Source organism: Pseudophryne corroboree, chromosome 4 (assembly GCF_028390025.1).
Source record: "Pseudophryne corroboree isolate aPseCor3 chromosome 4, aPseCor3.hap2, whole genome shotgun sequence".
In the NCBI taxonomy this organism is placed as follows: domain Eukaryota; kingdom Metazoa; phylum Chordata; class Amphibia; order Anura; family Myobatrachidae; genus Pseudophryne; species Pseudophryne corroboree.
In genome coordinates, this window is record NC_086447.1 from 28,291,965 (window position 1) to 28,318,373 (window position 26,409).

The following is a 26,409-nucleotide window of genomic DNA, read 5'->3' on the forward strand; positions in this document are numbered from 1 at the left end:
CCATTAGCTAACAAATTTGCTGCTCTGATCAGGTCTGAATTACCCCCAGAGTTAGAACTGGACACAGCATTTACACATGTACAGGTGTAGGTGTCACTGCTCTAACAGCTATTCAGACAGTATTATGTTTATACAAATGACGATTTATTCTATTGTTCTAAGGGTCAAACTCTGGTTTTTAATTTACTGTTAAAAAACAGTTTTTACTACCTGTTCACTTTACATTATATATATGTTTCTTATCTACACTTATTGCTTTACATCCTCTAGACTATATATACAGTATATTACTCTAAGGGTCCAATCCTAAGATTTTTTTTCTTACTATAGGCGTATATTCAATTAATGGCAAATTTTCTGACATTCGGAAAATCGGCACTAATTTGACCTATGTATATTCAATAGTGGCCATTTTTGCCCATTTATTATTCCATTTTTGCACGTCTTTTCGCTTTTTCTTTTTTTGTCGAATCTGCATGGGTGGAAATGTACCCAAAAATGGGCGAAAATGCCCACAAATTCGACAAAACACATAGATTGGCAGGGAATTTGCCGATCCACATGGTTTTAGCTCATGCGGATTTTTTAACCAGTCAAAAAAAACAGCATGGGCATTGAATAGGTCGAATGAAAATGTGACCTAAAAATGGGTGAAAAGTGCAGTTTTTTCGACTGGTCTTAAGCTTAAGGTGCTGGGTACACATTGGTGCCACCCATAACCTCTGAGTCTCATATGCTTAAAATTACTGTCATTGTAGTAATACATTTTATATAGTTACCTGATGTCTATAGTCATACGAAGGAGACACTTTTTGGGATGACTGTCCCCCTAAGTACATATGCATATTATGTAAAGCATGGACCATGGAATAAACTGCTTTATATACTCGATCAGTCAGTCCTGGGATGTGAAAACTACTAAACTCTGTTAAACGTTCCTTCCCAGTACAGTTGTGCAGTGATATCCCATGTACTTCACTATATACTTTATTTCTTTTTCTATCTCTTGACAAACATTTCTTCCATAGAAGCCAAATAAGTTCAAGTAACTTGTCCTTAGGGTTATTTATAGGCTGATAACTGTAATAGAAACTTCTCATGTCCAGCATTGGGAGAGATGAAGGCTGAAGGGCCAGACTTCCATTAAATACATCCATGTAATGTTCCAGTAGAAATGGGATTAAAGCAAATGTTGGACCAAACACTAGAGTCTTATTATTGATGACTCCTCTCAAATCTGCTAAAAGATCACCTAAATATGAAGAATATGTCCCACAGAGTATTATAACCTGGGCAGAAGACTTTATGATAATATCAGCTCTCTTCTTATTCATTTCATATAAGATATCTGATTTGGAAGGCTTTGCTTTTATTATGTAGGCAACACAGATACTAATGGATGTAAGATATTCTGTCAGAATCTGAATTTCTTCATTACCACTGTCATCATCAGAAGCTAAAACTCCAACCCACGTCCAGCCAAAGTACTTGATTAGACCTGATAGCACAGAATAACTGGCTCGGTCCCCTTGTACTGTGCGGTAGAATGTTGGATAGAGGTTGCGGTCACTGAGAAGATAACTAGTTCCTCCATAGCTGATCTACACAAATATACAATTTTTGAAAGAAAGAAATTAGTTTTAAAGATTGTCTCACATGATGAAAGCAAAGTTGAACATTACAATCTGTCCCATGATGACCTCTAGGACCTGAATTTGTCATTGTTCTAAAAACATTTTGAATATGCAAAGTGCCTCATCCAACAATAACATCAGCTGTCTGATATATCTATTATTTTGTTGTCCAAATTCTGCATACCATATACACTTTATGCGTGGAGTTGCAGACCTACTGCACATTATAAGCATGTATTGGATCTTGAAAATCATCTACTCAAGATACTGACCAGAGAATTTTGTGTAGATAATGATCATGACAAAGTCATTTACGAAACTGCAATATCCTTCCCAAACAATTGTGTGCTGTAAAGACCTGTATAAATGATAGACATATAGTACTGTACTAATGTCAGTAGGTGTCAACTGAACATTTGATTCCAATGTTGAACCTATACTCCACTTAACTCCAAAATACATAATATACAGTACTCCACTCCAACTGGAAAATGTTTCACTTTCATAAACCTATAAGTGTTTTAGGCTCATCTAATACTGGGGACATTTTTGTGACCACCTAGGCTCTCCTAATAGCAATAATATCCCAACTCATTGTTGTGCCAGGCTGGACTGGTAAAGCCCGTTTCTGCATAAATTGTTATTGATTTATGGCAGTGCATTACTCACTGAGACTGTCAGGACATGATCCAAGCCAAAAAAATAATAAATACTGTTTTCTTCATGTGGAGCTGGCACTGCAGGAACATGATGGTCATCTTGCCTGATGTCAGCTGCCTGATGACAGCTGTGCAACCAATTCAAGTCCATATCTCCTGCACATGACTCCATAAACCTATCAGCTGCCAGGTCTCTATAACTACAGTAAGTCTCTGTCTGGCCAATACTCATTGCCAGAACAACTTCTGCTGTATCCTGCCTGCTAGTTCCAATCTGCTGTATCAAGAGTTTGGTTCCATTTTGTTCCACCATAAGCTGCTGTGTGTTTCTCCAGTGCTAACCAGTCCTGATAAGTGCTATCCATAGAATACTGTGCATTGTATATGCTTAAGATTACAGACAGCCCTGCTAAATGTTATTCTTGAGTCATGTATACTTGGGTATCTGTAATAAGTGCTATGTGTATGGTGCACACAGGCCCCTGAGTCCATAGGGGGCCCCCACCACACACACTGCACAATTTTTTTAACACTTACCCCTCTGGATTCCCATACCAACATCAGCAGCGCTGTGGAATCACTGTGAAAATGGTGCAGTTGCTATTTTCACTGTGTTCCGCACATGCGCAGTAGAGAAATCATTGGGAAAATTAATTTTTTTCTGGTAAACTGCTCATGCGCAGTAGATTCTGAGCCCTCTAATGCTCAAACTCTCCAGTGTTGTCGGCAGAGAGGAGGGGGCCTGAACAGAGGAGGCAGCACATGGGTCTTGTTCTTTCTTAAAGTGCATCTGGTCATGTGTTAGCTGTGTGCTTGTCCAGACTAGTAAGTCTTGCTGAACTCTACTCACAACCACCTCAGCATAGTTGTATCCTTCAAGTTACAGTCAGCTTAAGTAGATAAAGAGCACTTTTTTATCAAGTTAATTGGTTCTAACAGGCTCCACGCCCCCTTTGATATCAAGTTTATACAGCTTGATATAAATTTATATAAAGTTTATACAGCTTGATATCAAACTGTATCAAAATAATTGATTTGAAAAGAAGAATAGCACCTGTCTCAGAAATTCTGACAGATAAACAGCGAGTTATTATGTTAAATACATCACTGTTAATTTTAACATCAGCACTGATGCATATTATGACACAATTAAAATATTTCAAGTAACACAAATGTGGTTAGTCTCACATTACAACGGCTAATATTTCAGAACTGCTTACATATGGAATGATTTAAGGATATACGATATCCTGCAAAAGAGCGTTGATTTTAATTACCAGGTCTATGCGTGATTAATGATGACAGAGCAAATTACAAAAGGCTTAAATGTACGCAGTAGAGCTCTTCATACCAAAAACACCATAATTAATGTTGGCAGTTCACAGCCTGGTACAATTATAGCATGATCTATGTCCAATAGAGGTCAGGTGGTGTGAGTATCAACTATATCCTGTCCAGCATCATGACTGTTAATAACAAGCAAAATAACAAAAGCAGCTGGTTATCATTAAAGTACATAATGTGTTAATAAGTTTATATAAACTTTATTAAAAGATAATTGATTTGAAAAGAATGTTATGCAACACCACGCGTCAAAACAATAGAATGAAAGAAGCATATTACACAGGATTAAAACCAGATAGTTTTTACGGTATTGATAAATATTATTAAGCGGTTAAAAATAAATTTAAAAGATTTGACGTAAGAAAGTGGTTAAAAGAAGAAGACGCATACATGTTGCACAAGCCGTCAAGAAAAAACTATAAAAGGAACATGATTTGCATATCGGGTATAAATCAACAGTGGCAATGTGATTTGGTTTCACTCATAGATCTGTCAAAGTACAATGACAGTAAAAAATATATATTAACGTCAACGATATATTCAGTAAGAGGGCCTGGGCTGAAAGTCTGACTGCTAAGAACGCTGCATCAGTCGCTAATGCTTTTGAAAAAATATTCCAGTAGCAGGGGGATGTGCCAAAGAAGCTACAAACCGATAATGGTAAAGAGTTTCTAAACAGAATCCTAAAAAAGGTATTTGAAAAATATAGTATAAATCATTTCACAACCAATAATGATGTGAAAGCAGCGGTTATAGAGCGCTTCAATAGGACTTTAAAAACAAGAATGTGGCGCTATTTCACAACAAAGAATACCTAAAGATATATAGACATTCTATAAAACTTCATACGCAGCTATAATAGCAATTACCATAGAACGAATAAGCGCGCTCCAAACAATGTGAATGACTCTAACGCTTTGAGTGTCTTCAAGATGACCTACGGTGATTACCTTAGAAGTAAAGAAAACACCTGTTTGTTTAGGAATTGGTGACCACATCCGTATTTCCAAATATAAGTACATATTTCTGAAAGGCTATGAACAGAGCTTTTCTGAGGAAATATTTGTAATACATTGCGTGAGCACAAAAGGTCTTAAACCGCTTTACATGTTGACGGATCTCTACGGTGAGACTATTACAGGCAGCTTTTATACCGAAAAGCCTCAAAGCATATCAAAAAACTATAACAGGCTTTACAAAGTGGAAAAGAGTTTAAAATATAAGACGATCAGAGGTTGGAAATATGCGTTAGTCAAGTGGCATGGATACTCCACAAAATTTAACAGTTGGGTCACGGCATCGGAGGTAAAAGATAAATAAACAAAGAGTATGATGGATGCTAAATTGTTCTACATAACACTGCCGAGTAACGCCTCAGCCGCTACATTTCCACAAAATAAGATTTCTAACTATACAACAAAGGGGGTAATTCTGAGTTGATTGCAGCAGGATTTTTGTTAGCAGTTGGGCAAAACCATGTGCACTGCAGGTGGAGCAGATGAAACGTGCAGAGAGAGTTAGATTTGGGTGTGGTGTGTTCAATCTGCAATCTAAATTCCAGTATAAAATAAAGCAGCCAGTATTTACCCTGCACAGAAACAAAAAAACCCACCCAAATCTAACTCTTTCTGCACATGTTATATCTGCCTCCCCTGCAGTGCACATGGTTTTGCCGAACTGCTAACAAAAATCCTGCTGCGATCAACTCAGAATTACCCCCTAAGTTGACTAAGCCGATAGACTGAAATGGCGAATGGTAAGTTGCTCTTACAGAAATACAATATCCGCATACCTGGAATACATTGGATGTACAAGATTGTATGATGCAAATATCAAAATGGGATGAACCTATTGTAAGTGTTACAAATGTGTGGGTGAATCCGGGCATTTATGAAACAATCGACGCACTACTCGAGGTAATCAATGCCGAAATTGTACGACATAAACTGGAGGGTGGATTAACACTACGAGCCCTTGGAACAAAGGGTATCATTCGATAGTAAGCCTTTGTATCAATTCAATGCCGGAGCTAAACTGACAAGGATACTGGGTTTGCAATCTAAATCCAAGTTTTTAAAGCCGTGTGCAGACATAAACGGCAGTCAAAACACGTTGTACGTGTACACAGACATTATCGAACACCAGAGGTTCGGTGAAAGTTATGTACTGCTGCTTTGGACTGTTGAAATATAGGGTCGAAACAAAGAGATGGTAATATTATAAAGCTCAAGCCGGTAATGGATTACCCGGCTTTCATGGCAGTGCATACATGTAAGGTTGCGGTTTAGGCGGTATATTTCGAAGTCTGTTCAGAAAAGCTGTGCCACTCTTTCGAAGAGGCCTGGAGTTAGAAAAACCCCACGTGAAGAAAGCCGTGCGCAATATCGCAAAAGACATCATCAGACAAGCTACAACGGCTGTTGTGAATACATTACATGAAGCGAACCAACCGAAGCAAGATGGATCCGGATTAATTTATACGCGGAAAGGGGCGGCTAAAAGAAAACGGAAGCATTCAACACAACTTCCGCCTTGGTGCATGCCCCTTTTAAACAAAAACCGGGGCAGTTGCAAATTAAATAAAAAAAGGAATCCAAAGCGTAGGGTTGGTGACATTTTTTAAGCATGTCTTTCATACACAACGAATCCATGGAATGCGCAAAATCTGAGCTTGATCTTTTTGACGTGCCCCCAGAGCAAACCATTGTAAAGAAAAGTCTATATGTCGAAGTTCAGCCTTTAGCAGCGTTATCCAAGACCACGCCGCTTGAATTCTATATAGCGGCCAGCGGTGAGCACTACTACTTCCTGAACAACACGCTGCTGTACGTGACCTGTAAGATCGTACGGTCAGATAACAACCCGATACCCCAAGGGGCACGGGCCACCCTTATTAATTACCCCATATCAACTTTATTCAACCAGGTGGATGTTTCTTTGGGCGATAGACTCATATCGCAATTCAATAATCTTTATGCTTATAGAGACCATACTGAATTATAGCTAAAATGCATATCCACAAAACACACAACAGGATTATTTTATAAAGATGTGGTTGGAGAACACAACACCAGGGCGATGGATGGGCTAAACAAAGGATTTATAAAAAGAGCAAGAGCAATGGCGTAAAGTCAAATGGTGGCATTACTAGGACCCCTACACTGCAACCTTTTCCATCAATATAAACTAATCTTAAACGCTGTTGAATTGAAGATAAAACTCACCAGAAACAAAGACTCTTTCTGCTTAATGTCGGCGGAGCCGGATCCCTTTAAAATTCAGACAGTCACTGCATCCTTGTTTGTGATAAGAGTCCAGGTCTCACCAGCCGTCCAGATCGGACACACTAAGACATTACCATGTTCAAAGTCAGGTTGAAACGGCTTGGTTGGATGCGGGGTTCCATCCAGGTAAAGGGATGCAAAGTTTATGTTTGTCAGATCTGTGGTTTTGTCTGTCCCCAGAGGGGGCACTAGTGGGTCAGTGGTGGTGCAATGGAGAAACTTGGAAGGCTGTAAATGATTCCTGCGCATTTGCGCAATGATGTTTAATAAATGCTCACAGATTATAACAGAAGTTGAAACAGATGAACTTGAAATGATTGGTACAGGAAATGCTGACAACGAAAATAAAAACAGTCACAGATATTCTGCTGGTCTGGGAACCAGTGCAGAAATATAGGCAATGAATCAGTCTGGAAACTGAAATAGCAATCTGATGGTGATCACTCCCGCAGTTGGATTTAAAACCCAGCAATAGTTCTCCACACAGTCAATTAGTAATGCAAAGTCCACAATCACAAACAGGTGAAACAATGGATAGCACCTGGAGAGAAGTCTCTACTGCAAACGATGGAAGCTGACTGTAGCAGAAGCTGGAGCTGATGTAATGCTGGGACCTGTAGTTCTACAGGAATGCTGGAACCGGGAGATAACTTGGAGATAACTGAAAATAGGAGATTGCTGGAAACAGAAGTCTGAAGACTGGAGACTGGAAACACAAGTTTGAAGACTGGAGACTGGAAACAGGAGTTTGAAGACTGGAAACAGGAACAGGAACCAGGAGACGCTATGTAGCAATGCGACGCGTTGTCCGAGGTGATGAGACCGAGCCAGTGCTCTGGACTTATACCCCCTGGTCGGCAGTCATTGGATACTTGGATCATGTGAGCAATCACAGCACAGAATTGGGTGCTCTCCGGTCAGCTGACCGCAAGTGTCATGGCAGCATCCATGATGAACAGATGGCCGGCACACAGGAGGACACCCGCAGAATGGACTTCAGGGGTGCAACACAATAGTGGGTACTGCGCACCACAGGCAGGATGCTCATATGGCCGCAGACTGGGGCCGTGAACTCCTGAGGCCTGCACACCAGCGCGCCGGTAAGTAAGACATCACTGAATGCTGGTTCCTGACAATGTTTTTATGTTCAAAATGTATAGGGTCCCTGTCATAGGCTCCTGAAAACGCGTCAGTATCTACAAACGCAGCTATAACTGTTTTTAGTGCTTGGCCTACAAACAGATTTTCTAAATTAAATACTCTACTTCCTATTGGTACGCTGTATATTTTCATACCAACACGTTCAATCTCGTATTTTGCATTGCCATCTAACAAAGCCTCAGCGTGTCTGATCCGGACGGTTGGTAAGACCTGGACTCTTTTCACAAACAGGGATGCCGAGACTATTTGAATTTTAAAGGGGTCCAGCTCCACCGACATTAAGCAGAATGAGTCTTTGTTTCTGGTGAGTTTTATCTTTAAATCAACAGCATTTAAGATTAGCTTATGTTGATGGAAAAGGTCGCAGTGTAGTGGTCCTAGAAATTCCACTGTTCGACATTGCGCCGTTGCTCTTGCTCTTTTTATAAATTGTGTGTTTTGTGGATATGCATCTTAGCTATAATTCAGAATGGTCTTTATGTAGGCCCTGTATGCGTAAAGATTATTGGATTGTGATATGAGTCTATCGCCCAAAGAAACATCCACCAGGTTGAATAAAGTTGCTATGGGGTAATTAATAAGGGTGGCCCGTGCCCCTTGGGGTATCGGGTTGTTATCGGACCGTACGATCTTACAGGTCACGTACAGCAGTGTGTTGTTCAGGATGTAGTAATGCTCACCGCTAGCCGCTATATAGAATTCAAGCGGTGCTGTCTCGGATAACGCTGCTAAAGGTTGAATTTCAATGTATAGACTTTTCTCTAAGCTGGTTTTCTCCGGGGGCACGTCAAAAAGATCAAGCTCAGATTTTGTGCAGTCCATGGATTCGTTGTTTATGAAAGACATGCTTAAAGAATGTCACCAACCCTCTGCTTCGGATTCCTTTTTTAAATTTAAGTTGCGCCTGCCCTGGTTTTTGTTTAAAAGGGGCATGCACCAAGGCGGAAGTTGCGTTGAACACTTCCATTTTCTTTTAGCCGCCCCTTTCCGCATATATTAGTCCGGATCCATCTTGCTTCGCTTGGTTCACCTCATGTAATTTATTCACAACAGCCGTTGTAGCTTGTCCGATGACATCTTTTCCGATATTGTGTACAGTGTTCTTCACGTGGAGTTTTGCTAACTCCAGGCCTCTTCGGAAAAATGGCACAGCTTTTCTGAACAGACTTCGAAATACACAGCCTAAACCGCAATCGTACATGTATGCACTGCCATGAAACCCGGGTAATCCATTACCGGCTTGAGCTTCATAATATTGCGCATAGAGAACAGGATCGCCATAATTGTTAATGGCGACTATGGTCTTTGATAAAAGTCGGTTTTGCGGCATCTGAAGTGTAGTTTCACGTTCGCTTTCCCAAACTTAAATGCAATGTTCTCATCCTGGTCATTCTTTATCTTTTTGGCTATTTTGTCAAAATGTGTTTTGCACAGTGGTACATAATTGGGCTTCTCGTATCATATAGTCACCATATTATTGTTATGATCCTTTGTTTCAACAGTCCGCAGCAGCGGTACATAACTGTCACCAACCCTCTGGTGTTTGATAATGTCTGTGTACACGTACAACATGTATTGACTGCCGTTGATGTCTGTGCACGGTTTTAAAAACTTGGTATTAGGCTGCAAACCCAGTATCCTTGTCAGTTTTGCTCCGGCGTTGATTTGATACAAATGTTAACTATAAAATGATACTCTTCATTCCAAGGACTCGTAGCGTAGTGTTAATCCACCCTCCAGTTTATGTTTTTTAAAAGCTGCCTGTAATAGTTTCACCATAGAGATCCGTCAACGTGTAAAGTGGCTTAAGACCTTTCGTGCCCATGCCGTGTATTTCAAATATTTCCACAGAAAAGCTCTGTTCGTAGCCTTTCTGAAATATGTCCTTATATTTGGAAATACGGATGTGGTCACCAATTCCTAAACAAACAGGTGTTTTCTTACTTCTAAATGAATCACCGTAGGTCGTCTTGAAGACACTCAAAGCGTTAGAGTCATTAACATTGTTTAAAGTGCACTTAATCGTTCCATGGTAAGTGCTATTATAGCTGCGTATGAAGTATTGTAAAACGTCTATATATCTGTAGGTATTCTTTGCTGTGAAATAGCGTAACATTCGTGTTTTTAAAGTCCTATTAAAGTGCTCTATAACCGCTGCTTTCACATCATTATTGGTTGTGAAATCATTTATACCATATTTTTCGAATACCTTTTTTAGGATTCTGTTTAGAAACTCTTTACCATTATTGGTTTGTAGCTTCTTTGGCACATCCCCCTGCTACTGGAATATTTTTTCAAAAGCATTAGCAACTAATGCGGCGTTCTTAGCGGTCAGACTTTCAGCCTAGGTCCTCTTACTGAATATATTGATGACGATTAATATATATTTAATATCGTTGTTGTACTTTGACAGATTTATGAGCGAAACCAAATCGCATTGCTACTGTTGATTTATTCCTGATATGCAAATCATGTTCTTTTTATAGTCTTTTCTTGCCGGCTTGTGCAACGTGTATGTGTCTTGTTCTTGTAACGACTTTCTTATGTCGGATCTTTTACATTTATTTTTAACCGCTTCATAAAATTTATCAATACCGCAAAAACTGTCCGGTTTTAATACTGAGTAATATGCTTCTTTCATTTGATTATTTTGACGTGTGGTGTTGCTTCACATTCTTTTCAAATCAATTATCTTTTAATAAAGTTGATATAAACTTATTAACACATTATGTTAATGATAACCAGCTGCTTTTGTTATTTTGCTTGTTATTAACAGTCACAATGCCAGACAGGCTATAGTTGATACTCACACCACCGGACCTCTATTGGACATAGGTCATGCTGTAATTGTACCAGGCTGTGTACTGCCAACATTAATTATGGTGTTTTTAGTTGGAAAAGCTCTACTGTGTACATTTAAGCCTTTTGTAATTTGCTCTGTCATCATTAATCACTCATGGACCTGGTAATTGAAATCAACACTCTTTTTGCAGGATATCGTATATTGTCAAGTCGATCCATATGTAAGCAGTTCTGAAATATTGGGGGTCATTCTGACCTGAACGCTTGCTGCAGTTCTTCACAGTGCAGAGCTCCGGTTAGAACTGTGCATGCGTCGACGCATGCTTGACAGCTGATGGCCGTCGCCTAGAAATCACCTCTTCCTGATTGACAGGCAGAGGCAGTCACTGGGTTGGAGAAGGCAGCACGGTCGTGTTTGGCCAACATTTTTGGGGCGTGGTCCGGCCATCGCAGGAGTGGCCAGACCATGTGAGGGGGGCACACACAGCCGCTGCGACCAGGGCACCAACAAGTAACTCCCAGGCAGCCGCAGGAGCTGTGCTGCCTGGGAGTTACTCTACAAGTACAAAAGCATCGTAGCTGCGTAATGCTTTTGTACTTGTGCGGAAGGGGGGGGGCTGACTGACATGGGGGGCGGACAAGCCTTGTACTGGGCATCCCTCCGCACATCTGGGAAGATGATCGTAGCTGTACTAAATTTAGCACTGCTATGATCAACTCAGGATTAGAGCCATTAGCCATTTGAATGTGAGACTAAACACATTTTTGTTACTTTTAATCTTTCAATTGTGTCATAATGTGTATCAGTGCTGATGTTAATATTAACAATGATGTATTTAACATAAAAACTTGCTGATTATCTGTCAGAATTTCTGCGACAGGTGCTATTCTTTTCAAATGATAATCTTTTGATACAGTTTGAAATCAAGTTTATATTAACTTTATATAAACTTTATATAAATTTTAAATAAACTTGATATCAAAGGGGACGTGGAACCTGTCAAAACCAATTAACTTGATAAAAAGATGCTCTTTATCTACTAGCTTAGCTAAACACTTTTTATAGACTCCTGTATTAAGTGGTGTTCCATTGTGTTAATAAGTCCAGCACTACACTATCCACAGACTCCTGAGTGTTTGCTGTTAGCTTCTATGTATCAGACAGACCTACTAGCACCATTCAGTCTCATGTGTGTACTGTATATTCAAGCACCATTCAGTCCATACTGAGCTATTTACAGTCACCTCTGGAATCCTACTTTCACCAACAGCCAGTCTGTTCCACTGGGTTCACCACAGACATCAGTAAAACCAGAGACACTCACAATGCTGGCCCCGTACTAGCAATTCTCAACTGTGTTCCTGTGGTACCTTCACCTCTGCAAATTCCACAATCTTCTTTATTCTGCAGCTGGGACAACTTAAGTACCAGAGCTCCAAAGCTGTCACAGTTCCCGTGGAATTCCCTTGTGCGATGACCAGAATGATGTTATACCACCACCAAAAAATACCTAGTAGGTTTTTTTGACACACAATACAATATAATACAGTGCGATGCAGACATGACATTCTAAAGAAACAGGGTAATTACATTAAACAGGTGTACTAATGCATTTCTCATTATATCTACAGGTTAAAGCATATGATAATGCAGTTTAAAGCAGTTTGGATCAGAGTAATTATTATAGGGTACTCCATAGAGGTAAGCACATAGTGATAAACAGGAAAAAGCCCCATAGATAACTGATGGTTATTTTCAGAGGTAACTGTGGAAGCTGTATAGGGTCTTACCAAGATGTACCAGGATATCCTGACTGTATGGCAATGCTGGAGCAGACAACTGATGGTAATATACAACATGTAGCATGGATTGGCAGGAACACTGAATTGAAAACAACAAGTTGGTGATATCGACCAGGAACCCCTGCAAGGAGGTTTGGACTTAGCTACACCCAACATGCAGGTTGCGGCACTTTGTCTGGGTTACCAGAGTGCCGGGTAATCAGCTGGCATTATCACATGCTACCCAGAGCTCAGTGTGCTAGACCTCAGGCAGAGAGCGACACCCGGAGGAGGGGATCAGAAATAGCACAGGTTGTGACAATAGCACTCTCTACTGGTGAGTGACGGTGAGAGACTGTCTACAGTATGGTACTTTCAGTACTGCTCCAGACGGTTCTCAGATGATAGGTCAACATTACTAAGGCCGACAGTCAATAGTTCGACCACTATTGGATGATATGCATTCGTTTTACATGGACAATGGTCGACACAGGATAAGACTGACATGATTTTTTTCAAAACAATTTTCATTATCAATGTTTTCATTCTTTACCATCCACATGGAGTACAGTTAGAAATATTAACTTGTACCAATCACAGCAGCAGCAGAGTGAGGCACCTTACCCGCAGCATGGCAAGCACTGTGAGCCATGCAAGGGGATCCAGTGCAACAATTGGGGTTCACAGTCACTTTATGGTGAAAAAAAAATGTGTTGTCCTTTTCCTGTGTTGACCTTTAACATGCCGACCTTTTGTCAATGACAACCATTTCCCTATGTCAACCTTGTGTCTGTTGACCTTTTCGTGTTGACCTTGGTACTGTCTGCCTTTTTCAGGTTGACCCATTGATCTATAGCCAGTGGTTAAAGTGTGCTGAAACGGGGTGGAACTGTGTTCTGTTACCTCTAATTGTAGGCGGAACCAGTTCTGCCTCCACCCAGCCACAGCATCAGGTCCCTGCTGCACCAATCAAAAGAAGGGCGGCTTTTTAAAAATCTGGCATGGGCCAATCACAGCTGGCGGACTGCCAGCCAATGAAACTCTGGCAAGTGGCAGCTTCTCATTAGCTGGTGGTCCAGGAGCCATGAATGGTGCACAATCGGTACCAGATTCAAAGTGCGGCCTCGCTTATTTTCATGGTCCATGAGCCAAGACTGTCTGGTGGCCACTGCCATCTTTATGCCGCAGCCAGAACCTGAGATGGGGAGGCGGTGCGAAGAGCAGGGGGTGAGATAGGGAGGGAGTGAGAGGTGCTGGGGGTGATATGGGGAGTTAGAGGAATAGGCTGTGAGTTGGAGGAATGAGAGGTGCAGGGGGTGAGATGAGGGTGTGAGAAGAGCAGGTGGAGAGATAGGGTTGTGAGAAGTACCAGGGTGAGATGGTGGAGTAAGAGGCACTAGGGTGAGATGGGGGAGTGAGAGGTGCAGTGGGTGAGACGGGGAAGGAGTGAGAGGTGCAGGGTGTGAGATGGGGTAGTGAGGCACAGGGAGTGAGAGGTGTAGAGGGTGAGATGGGGGAGTGAGAGGAACAGGCAGTGAGTTTGAGAAGTGAGAGGTGCAGGGGGTGAGATGAGGAATTGAGAGGAGCAGATGGTGAGATGGGGGAGTGAGAGGCACCTGGGTGAGATGGGGCAGTGAGAGGCACCAAGGTGATATGGGGGAGTGATAGGCACCAGGGGGGAGTGAGAGGTGCAGGGGGTAAGATGGGGGAGTGAGAGGTGCAGGGGGGAGATGGGGAGGGAGTGAGAGGTGCAGGGGGGAGATGGGGAGGGAGGCACAGGTAGTGAGAGGTGTATGGGGTAAGTAAAGGAGAGAAAGATTCAGGTGATCAGACACAATGAGAGCATATAGATTGTAAGGGATACCTAGGATGAAAATATGGACACATAACAAGAGTGACAGACAAAGGAAAGGTTGTTCAACATATTCTGCTATATTGTGAATTAAATCTAAAATTAGGAGGAGGAGGCACTGCTGTGGGCATTGTGTGTGTAAGTGGCTCTGCTATTGTGGGCATTGTGTGTAAAGGGCACTAGTATGTGGGGAAGGCAATGTGAATAAGATTGTGCTACTGTGAGGCATTATTTTGAATTGGGGTACTTTGTGTGGCCATGACCCTTTCCTTGTGAGGCCACACCCCTTTCTGTGGCACGCGCTAAGTGGGAGGAGTCGTGGGGGAGGTGAGTTCCCCCACTTCTCCAGAACCTGTCTATAACCGCTCCATCCTGCTGTGTACTATCGTTGCGTTATTTACAACTCATACGCTCCAGCTATTAAACCCTTTTGCCACAGATACATTCTATAGCATATAGTATGTAAACACAAATCTCAGAGAAATGGCACATCAATACTATAATAATATAAGGATCAGGCGCTGCTTCTACCATGGACCTCTGTAATATGCTGACAGTTACTGTGACACAGCAATATGAAGTTGCTTTATATGAATTATATTTTTTAAAGTGCGTGTTGATTATTGATTTATTTTATACCCCACTCCCGGTAGATTTATTATTTGTCATTTAATAAATGTGCAATATTATACTAATAGATTGTGTAATTTTTGTCTAATTAAGAGCCACCTGTGTTTGTAAATACCTTTTGGTTATTCTATGAGGATTGGCAGAACTTTTTCAGACCAGGCTGTGCCATTTCACTCATAGGGTCTATCCTATTATCCGCAAAGGATGCAATGTGCCATTGCCATGGTGTTCAGTACTGCAAGTATGGCAGTACGGGGCGGTACTGTGTAGCGGTAATAACTTGCCAGCCAGTACTCAGTACCGCTGGCCAACCGCCATGCTTCTAGTGCTGCTTTGTGTGAGGCAGGGAAGGAGAGTGCAGCACACTGCTCTCCTGTGTCACTCCTGTGTCTCTGGCAGCAGCGGTGTGTCTCTCAAATGAGCCTTGGGTTCGTGAGCCAATCAAAGCTCGTGGACCGGCAGCTGCAGCTCTGATTGGCTGCCGGTCCACAAGCTCTGATTGGCTCATGAACCAGCGCCTCATTTGAGAGACATAGGGGGTCATTCCGAGTTGTTCGCTCGTTATTTTTTTGTTGCAACGGAGCGATTAGTCGCTAAAGCGCATGCGCAATGTCCGCAGTGCGACTGCGCCAAGTAAATTTGCTATGCAGTTAGGTATTTTACTCACGGCATTACGAGGTTTTTTTCTTCGTTCTGGTGATCGTAATGTGATTGACAGGAAGTGGGTGTTTCTGGGCGGAAACTGTCCGTTTTATGGGTGTGTGCGAAAAAACGCTACCGTTTCTGGGAAAAACGCGGGAGTGGCTGGAGAAACGGAGGAGTGTCTGGCCGAACGCTAGGTGTGTTTGTGACGTCAAACCAGGAACGAAACTGACTGAACTGATCGCAGTTGCCGAGTAAGTGTGGAGCTACTCAGAAACTGCTAAGAAGTGTCTATTCGCAATTTTGCTAATCTTTCATTCGCAGTTATGATAAGCTAAGATTCACTCCCAGTAGGCGGCGGCTTAGTGTGTGCAAAGCTTGCGAGCGAACAACTCGGAATGAGGGCCATAGAAACATAGAAACAAAGAATTTGACGGCAGATAAGAACCACTTGGCCCATCTAGTCTGCCCATTTTTTTTATCCTTTAGGTCAGGGGTGTCAAAGACAAGGCCCGTGGGCCGAATCCGGCCCGCCAGACCTCGTCTGATGGCCCGCGGTGCCGCCGCCATGAAACCCCCTTCTCCCGAGTGCCCAGCTCGGGGGGGCGGGGTTTCGCGGAATGACGCGATTGCGTTGTGACGTCACGGCGCAAACGCGTCATTCAACGAAACCCCGTCGGAGGAGGGAGAAGAAGGGAGCCGCGCAGACGAGGAGGGAGAGGCGGCTGAAGAGCGGCGAGAACCGCTTCAAATGTAAGTCAGCCCCTCTCCCTTCCTCTCTTTCTCTCTCTCTCCCTCCTTCCACCACCTGCCGCTATGTGTAAAATGGGGACCTGTGCCTGCCACAATGTGTAAAATGGGGACCTGTGCCTGCCATAATGTGTAAAATGGGGACCTGTGCCAATGTGTAAAATGGGGACCTGTGCCTGCCACAATGTGTAAAATGGGGACCTGTGCCTGCCACAATGTGTAAAATGGGGACCTGTGCCAATGTGTAAAATGGGGACCTGTGCCTGCCACAATGTGTAAAATGGGGACCTGTGCCAATGTGTAAAATGGGGACCTGTGCCTGCCACAATGTGTAAAATGGGGACCTGTGCCTGCCACAATGTGTAAAATGGGGACCTGTGCCAATGTGTAAAATGGGGACCTGTGCCAATGTGTAAAATGGGGACCTGTGCCTGCCACAATGTGTAAAATGGGGACCTGTGCCTGCCACAATGTGTAAAATGGGGACCTGTGCCAATGTGTAAAATGGGGACCTGTGCCTGCCACAATGTGTAAAATGGGGACCTGTACCTGCCGCTATGTGTAAAATGGGGACCTGTGCCTGCCACAATGTGTAAAATGGGGACCTGTACCTGCCGCAATGTGTAAAATGGGGACCTGTGCACTATAAAAGGGGGCACATGGCTGGGCACTATAAAAGGGGGCACATGGCTGGGCACTTTAAAAGGGGGCAGATGGCTGGGCACATATAAGGCAGGTGGAGCGGTAAATTTTGGATATACTGACCTACAGATACAACCGGCCCTTTGATGGGGACCAAACTGCTGATGCGGCCCCCGATGAATTTGAGTTTGACACCCCTGCTTTAGGTAATCGCAACCCTTTTTGAACCTTAATTCTTTGTAAGGATATTCATATGCCTATTCCAAGCATGTTTAAATTGCTTTACAGTCTTAGCCTCTACCACCTCTGATGGGAGGCTATTCCACTTACGACATGCTGCCGCTTTAGACACAGGATGGACACAGGAGAGGTACACGCTGCGCTCTCCTTCCTAGCCTCACACACAGCACATCAGCAGTAAGTGGGGGGAGCATGTGTACCTGGCACGGGGAAGGGGGGCATATGTAGCACTGGGAGTATATGTGTACCTGGTACTGAGGGGAATATGTGGCACTAGGGGTATATGTGTATCTGGCACTGGGGGGGCATATGTGGTACTGAGAACATATGAGTATTAGGCACTGTGGGGGCATATCTGGCACTATGGGGGAATATCTGACACTTGGGTCATATGTGTATCTTGTACTGAGGGCACATATATGTTTCTGTCACTATGGGGGCATATGTGTATCTGACACTGTGGGGCCTATCTGGCACTGGGGGAAAATGTGTATCTGACACTAGGGGCGCACTGTAGGGGAATATGTGGATCTGGCACTGGGGCGATATCTGGCACTGGGGGCATATTTTTAACTGGAATTGTGAGGGCATATGTGGATCTGGCACTGGGGGGCATATCTGTGTCTGGCATTGTGGGGGCATATGTAGCATTGTGTGGGCATATCTGGCACTGTGTGGGCATATGTGTATCTGGCACTGCTCTACTGGGGGTATATGTTTATCTGGCACTCCACTGTTGGGGGCATATTTGTATCTGGCACTGCGCTATTGGGATAATATGTGTATCTGGCCCCCATATGTGAATCCCTCCCCTATTTTACTTGGCCATGCCCCCATGCCTTCAGCGCATGCACACAGTAACACTAAGACATTTTTTCTACTTGAACAACTGGCAGCATTCTAACGCCGACAACCACACCTGATCTATTTTATCCCTCTCTCCGCTCTTTATTTAGTGAGTTACAAAGTCCTTTCTTTTACCAAAAAATTAACCATTAACTGTAACTGGTGAAACTGAGAAACAGCTGCTGATTAATTATATATATAACTTACCTGTGTGTATCCGTATACTGCCAATATCTGTGCCATGGGCAATGTCGTTAGGGAACTTTGACCTCCAATAAAACCAGATAATGTTCTATGTCCCATACGGGAATAGTTTGGAATTGTCTTTCCTGATCCTGATAGAATCTGGAGGACACTCTTTACGGCTTTCTTTTCTTGAGCACATGAATCATATATGTGATATCCCAGAGTAACATTGGGTAATATTGTCTGATCTTTATTAATTTCCTCAATGACGAAAATAAAGGTTAGAAGATATTTGTAATACAGAGGAATCGGCCTATGGAAATAATATCATGAAATGCGTGAGGGATTAATGACATCTTGAGTCATATTCCATAATCAGTGACATTTTCTATACTTAAATATAATAAACTCATGTGACATACCTGTACATTACGGCAACTCTGGGAGGCCGAGGAGAATGTGTAAACAGTGTAATCACTTTATATATTTCAGTCATATGTAATGAAATGAACACAGTATTACGGGGATCCTCAGATATATAAAACCTTCTCACTGTTACCTGATGCTCCTAGTAGAGATGTTTCTGAGTCCACACTGCAAATGCATCATGTGACTATCACACTGAGCATGCTACGTAACTCAGCACATTCAGCTTTGTGTTACACGGGTGATTCACAATATACTCATCTCAGTTGGATCGGTACATGCGGCTGAGTAGTTATAACTTAGTGGCAACTGGGGTTCATATGAAGCGCTTTCCAGTCTCAGCTTGTCTTACCCACCTGCTCCTGCTGTAATCATCACTTCCTCCTAACACCAGTGTGCTGTCTGCATCCTGCAGCTATACCTGTGCTTGTTCCAGTCTGCTATCAAGCCTCGTGCATGCAGTCCCTTCCCTCACCTCACCATTACCCAGAGGTTGCTACTGACTGTCCAAGTTATTCAGCTACTGCTGTAGATGCACCATAATAGTGTGCAGGGCCGGCAACAGAAATTTTGGGCCCTTTTACACTGATATCTCTGGGATCCACTCAAGCCCCTACTTTTAAAGAAGGGGGTGGTTAAAAAAATAATATATATATATATATATATATATATATATATAATATCCAAATGAACTGGCACTCAAACATATCTTCCATCAGATGTTACTTGCCCCGGTGACTTCTTCATTAGGGCATGTGCCCCAGGTATACACTCTGCAGAAGAAAGGTGACACTACTGTATACCGTATTCTGTTATGCTGATGATGGGAGCTTGACCCCAAAACGTTGAATAAACATGTCACTTTATGTCACTGATTTAAATGTCTGAGTGCTGCCTTTTATCTGCAGAGTGTGCGTGTGTGTGTATGTATATATATATATATATATATACACATACATACATACATACATACACACACACTATATATTATACCTATATACATATGAAAATAAAAATAGTGAATATGTGAAAATATAATAGTTAATATATTATAGAAGTGAGCGGGGGAGGGGAGAGCGGATATAGGAGTTGCAGAGTTATTATAATAGGAAGTGGGGATTTGGGGCTGGGGGGTGCCCAGGGGATATATCATTACTACTAGAGAGAGTATATAATAATAGGAACACGTTGAGTCTTCCAGGGACTATTTCCCCCACTGCAGTGTGTCACATGCCAGTTGCCCCAAAGGAAGCAATCCTGTGTGACAGGCACAGGGGGGAGAGGGTGGAATGAGGATATTATAAGGGAAGGACAGGGTATACCGGCAGCGGCTTCCCCACACCACCGGCAGCGGCTTATCCACTCCGCCGGCATCAGCTTCCCCGCACCAAGAGCAGTGGCTGATATACATCAAGAGAGGAGCTCCGCCTCCAGCCCGCAGCCACTTCCCCGGTGTCCCGCAATACCACCCTTCCCTTATAGCCAGCTTTCTCCCACGGTACCAGTGAAGCCACAATATCCAGGGGTCAGCGAATGCAGGGGAATGTTGTCCGTGGCGGCAGCTCCAGAGTACAGCATCCAGCATCACAATGGCAACACAAGGGATTGGACCAAGTGACTGGGTAATGGGGGTGGCAGGAGTGCATGATTTTAAAGACATAATTTGGTACCACAGCCCCTTTTTTTTGTACTCCTGATCCTCGGGCCCCTCCTGTCGCTGGGCCTGATAGTGTGTTTCCTAGACCATTCCACTCAGTCCTTACTAAGCACTCACATGTCCTAGACCAGAGGTTCTCAAACTCGGTCCTTGGGGGCACACACAGTGCATGTTTTGCAGGTCACCTCACAGAATCGCAAGTGAAATAATTAGCTCCACCTGTGGACCTTTTAAAATGTGTCAGTGAGTAATTAATACACCTGTGCACCTGCTGGGTTACCTGCAAAACATGCACTGTGTGTGCCCCCGAGGACCGAGTTTGAGAACCTCTGTCCTAGACTATAAGTTATTGCTACCCCCCCCCCACATCATACAGCCAGTCCTGCCCTCTGTCCTCAGCTCTAGGTGCAATACAAACTCAGAACCTGACAAGTCATTGTCAAAACATTAACTCAAAATGTAAATTTAGAAAAAATAAAACTTCAGTAGATGAAGTAAAAGGGTAATTTCATCAGACTCTGAATAGTACTATTTTAGAGTATATTATGTCACAGAGAAATTACAAGACACCGGACTAAGGTCCTATTAACCCTAAAGGTGACAAGGAAAAGATGTAAAATATCAGTAGATAAGACATAAGAGGAGGCAAGAAATGTAAATCCAAAACAAAGCTAAGATCAATGTAAGACTAATTACAGTATCCTAAATAAAGTACAACTTACGTATCAGAAAATCAACACAATCTACTAAGCTAATGATTCAATCTCTCACCACATACTACATGTGACGGAATACCAGTGAGTGAAGGAAATCTACCAAAAATGTAAAAACATTCCTATTTATTCCAATAAAAAGCAAAATCATAGGTATTTATCGACTTCTGGTAATGGGGGTAATTCTTAGTTGATTGCAACCGCAAGTTTGTTAGCAGTTGGGCAAAACCATGTGCACTGCAGGGCGGCAGATATAACATGTGCAGAGAGAGATAGATTTGGGTGGGTTATTTTGTTTCTGTGCAGGGTAAATACTGGCCGCTTTATTTTTACACTGCAATTTAGATTTCAGTTTGAATACACCCCACCCAAATCTAACTCTCTCTGCACATGTTATATCTGCCCCCCTGCAGTGCACATGGGAGGTAATTCTGAGTTGATTGCAGCAGGAACTTTGAGGGTCATTCCGAGTTGTTCGCTCGCAAGCTGCTTTTAGCAGCTTTGCACACGCTAAGCCGCCGCCTACTGGGAGTGAATCTTAGCTTCTCAAAATTGCGACCGAAAGATTCGCAATATTGCAATAAGACTTCTCTGTGCAGTTTCTGAGTAGCTCGAGACTTACTCTGCCAGTGCGATCAGTTCAGTGCTTGTCGTTCCTGGTTTGACGTCACAAACACACCCAGCGTTCGCCCAGACACTCCTCCGTTTCTCCAGCCACTCCCGCGTTTTTCCCAGAAACGGTAGCATTTTTTCACACACTCCCATAAAACGCCCAGTTTCCGCCCAGAAACACCCACTTCCTGTCAATCACATTACGATCACCAGAACGAAGAAAAAACCTTGTAATGCCGTGAGTAAAATACCTAACTGCATAGCAAATTTACTTGGCGCAGTCGCAGTGCGAACATTGCGCATGCGCAGTTAGCGGAAAATCGATGCGATGCGAAGAAAATTACAGAGCTAACAACTCGGAATGCCCCCTTTGTTAGCAGTTTGGCAAAACCATGTGCACTGCAGGGGAGGCAGATATAACATGTGCAGAGAGAGTTCGATTTGGGTGTGGTGTGTTCAATCTGCAATCTAAATTGCAGTGTAAAAATAAAGCAGATAGTATTTACCCTGCACAGAAACAAAATACCCACCCAAATCTAAATCTCTCTGCACATGTTATATCTGCCTCCCCTGCAGTCCACATGGTTTTGCCCAACTGCCAACAAATTTGCTGCTGCGATCAACTCAGCATTAGGCCCAATGTGTTTGGTGATGAGCAAATGATAAATCAATATAACCATGGCTGAAAAATCATGACAAAATACACTGCAAAATACTTTAAATACTATTATAGTTTAATAATACATCAATCATATAAGCACAATAGTATATACGCAATCGATTGCAATTATGTGTAATATTTATTTTAAAAATGCACAATGATAGGCAATGAGAAAATTAGATGTAAGTTACAATGACTTTCAAGCAATAGAAATATGGGGTCCTTCCGAGTTGATCGCTCACTGACGATTTTCACAGCGCAGCGATCAGATAAAAGAACGGCAAAACTGTGCATGCGTATGCACCGCAATGCACAGGCTCGTTGTGCAGGTGCAAAGAGCATCGTTGCTGTGCAATGTATCTAACGAAGAATCCATTTCCACAGCTGAATGCAAGGAGATTGACAGAAAGAGGGCGTTTATGGGTGTCAACTGACCATTTTCTGGGAGTGGTAGGGAAAATGCAGGCGTGTCCGGGCGTTTGCAGGGCGGGTGTCTGACGTCAATTCCGGGACCAAAAAGACTTAAGTGATCGCAAGCGCAGAGTAAGTCCAGAGCTACTCAGAAACTGCACAAAATGTTTTTTGCAGAGCTCGACTGCAAAGGCGTTCGCACACTTGCAAAGTGAAAATACACTACCCTGTGGGTGGTGACTATGCGTTTGCACGACTGATAAAAGTAGCTAGCAAGCGATCAACTCGGAATGACCCCCTATATACAGATTTTAAAAAATCTATTGTGGGAGAATATGTCCACTGGATTGAACGAATATTTTAAATGTATGAGCTCATAATGTATCCATGCATATGGAAGATATTAAATAAGTTAATAAACCCATTCACCTGAAATGCTATGTTTTAGGTCCAATAGCAGAAAAAAGGAAGAGTGCTGAATAAAGGTGAAAATAAATCGTACTGTTAGATTATTGTCTCTGACTCATACATGTATTGTGTGACACCGCAGGTGGAAATTTTTTTGTACAAATTGTGGTGTGTGCTATACCACACTTGGTTCATGTTTTTTGATAGATATGGAGGATGAACAATTGAGAGGAGAGCAGGAAGAACATACTAGTGCTGCAGGTGTTGCCACTAGTCATGATGATACAAGTCCGTCAAAGTAGATAAAGACAACCTTTCTGTCAAACTTGACAGGTACCACACCCCCTTTCTCCTAGGCTCCACCCCCTTTTAATATTAAATGATAGTGTTTTATATCGCTTAATATTAAATTTTATATAAATTTATAGTGTTCGATATTAAACCGTATTAAAAATTGTTGCGTAACACCAGTCACAGAGTGTCACGCAACACCAGTCGCAGAATGTCACGCAATGCAGCGCGTCAAATCAGGCGGATGAAAGATGCATATTACACAGTGTTAAAACCAGGTAGTTACAGGCAGTCTTATTTCACTATTTTGATTAGGCTGTACACATTCAAACATCACACATTCCAGCAGTTTAAACATCAAGCTTGGTACACGTGGTACAGATTTAAAAAGCATGATGACAGGTCATTTTAAATGTCACAGAAGCCCTCAGAAGTACGATGTACAATTTGACCATGTCCATTTCTTAGACGCACGGGATCATCACACATGGCACTAATTTAAAAGGTCATTTTAAAATGTCACAGAAGCTCTCAGAAGTACGATGTACAATTTGACCATGTCCATTTCTTAGACGCTCGGGTTCATAACAGGTCATTTTAAAATGTCACAGAAGCTCTCAGAAGTACGATGTACAATTTGACCATGTCCATTTCTTAGACGCTCGGGTTCATCACAGGTCATTTTAAAATGTCACAGAAGCTCTCAGAAGTACGATGTACAATTTGACCATGACCATTTTCGATTGTTATCTCTGTAGAGGAACATTAGCACCACCTACAGGGTTATGTGTTGACTCAAATCGGATTTTTCCATCTTTTGGATTAATTACGTACCATAATGAGATATCATGGTGATGGGGTCCTAAATCTAAGCACAGAATGCATTTATATTGCATGTGCGCCTTATACACACAACCTGAAAGTAATTTTAGACAATATTTTTTATAACTTTGTGCATTAAACAAATTGTGTCTACATTCACACAATTCATTTATGTTACATGTACACACAGCCTGAAAGTAATTTTAGCTACAAATCAGTAAGCCAGTGTATATTTATGGAATCATAAAATAATTTTGTATTCATGTACATTAGTTCATAAGAACTTCTGTATAATGCTTTTTATGAATTAATTTTATTATTAAATAATTTTATGAGCTTTTTATGAACCTCATATTCTACTGTATAAGATATACCCATTTGGAAGGACTTCCGTTCAATCTATACAAGTAGTTTAGACCACTCAGGAATTTTATTTTTTTTCTTCTGTATATATAATATAAATGTATTTGGTATGCGTTTGATGCGCTGTGTATGACATTTAAGAAACAGCTAAAAGATTATATCTTTATTGTAACTGAAAAGAATTATCACAATTACTAAATTATAGACTAGAGTTTATATGTTTAAAAGTCCCGCCCCAGCAGATTGGAAATGTGGGACGGCATAGCACAGAGTGGTGGGGGCCATTTGGCTCACAGCCATGACTATAAGAACAGGACACATCACTGAAGTGCACTGAGAAGAAATTTCAACTGAAGCTGTACCGCTATACACACTTGAAGTCATAATGGTAAATATGATATTCTTTTTTATTATTATTAATATTATTATCATAATTATTATTATTATTATTATTATTATAATATTTATACATATTGCATTTTTTTATTTTTTTTTATTTTACAAATATGGCTCTGAAGGCTGTTTAAATATGTGGTCTCTATGCCGCGATATACACACTGTTACACGATTCTGCCCTGCCATTGCATCCTTTGTTTTTAGGCATACATGCATAATATGTTAATATTTCAAACCTATTGGACAGTTGCAAAGCGCAGTATGAACTCATATGTGTAATGCTACGTTTTTACTCCTTCTTTTTGTGGGGGTATACCCACATTGATGTTGCTGTTTAGCGATGCATTGTAACACATAGAACATATAGCTATGAATTAATGTGATTAAAGTGCAAACAAGTTGTATAAAATGTTAGGAAGCACCATTGGGATCCGCTTAGTATTGATTAAATTAATTAATTTTGTGTATGATAAAACGTGCAGGGTAGTTGATCATACGAGCACCAGGGTTTTCTTTTGGTTTTTAATTAATGTGACTGTCTGAAGGTTATTTAAATATGTGGTAATAGCGACATCTAGTGGTTCATTTTGGGAATGCGCCGACACAGTATTTCATCTAATTCGTTTGATAGATATTAATCGTCTCTCATTTTCATTATTGGTTCAGAGACAGACAATGCAGAACATCAACAGCAAAGACGCTTTCATGGTTAGAACCAGATCTTCTTCTGATGATGATGATGATGATGCTTTGCCAAGTTATCAAACGTCTCATGGTAAGCTATGTCTATAAATGACATTGACACGTTTTTATTTATATTTCAAGTTTAAATAGTATGAAATTATAGTCAAGGTCTACAATTTGTTCATTTTTAAAAGTTTAAATAGTATGAATGTACAACAGTCTGGATACATTGATAAGTAATTATTAAATAGTAATTATTAAATAATTATTATTTTCTCATTTTTATTTCCCCCGATTTGACAGTAATCACAAATACAGAGAATTTCGATTCGGTTGAAGATAGCCCATTTGGTTTAGATTTCAGCATTATACCCGATTTTACTAATATTTTGGAATTGGCGCCAGACTGTGAGTAACATGATATCTTTATTTATTTTTTATTTATTTATTTTTTATTTATTTATTTATTTTTCCACGGCTAAAGAATTAAAAATAAACCTTGTACAGATGT

The 26,409-nt window shown here is 41.7% G+C and overlaps 1 protein-coding gene across 1 annotated transcript in view; it reads right to left on the bottom strand.

The window, feature by feature from the left end:
• The window catches only part of LOC134910768 (vomeronasal type-2 receptor 26-like), an 80,939-nt gene extending 62,055 nt beyond the window's left edge, over positions 1–18,884 (bottom strand). Inside the window, exons 1-3 of the mRNA XM_063919151.1 lie at positions 18,877–18,884; positions 18,476–18,767; positions 780–1,601 (exon numbers count right to left, since the gene is read on the bottom strand). Coding sequence (XP_063775221.1) covers positions 780–1,601; positions 18,476–18,767; positions 18,877–18,884 — 1,122 coding nt within the window. The remainder of the gene's footprint in view (positions 1–779; positions 1,602–18,475; positions 18,768–18,876) is intronic.
• Positions 18,885–26,409: the final 7,525 nt, after the last annotated feature.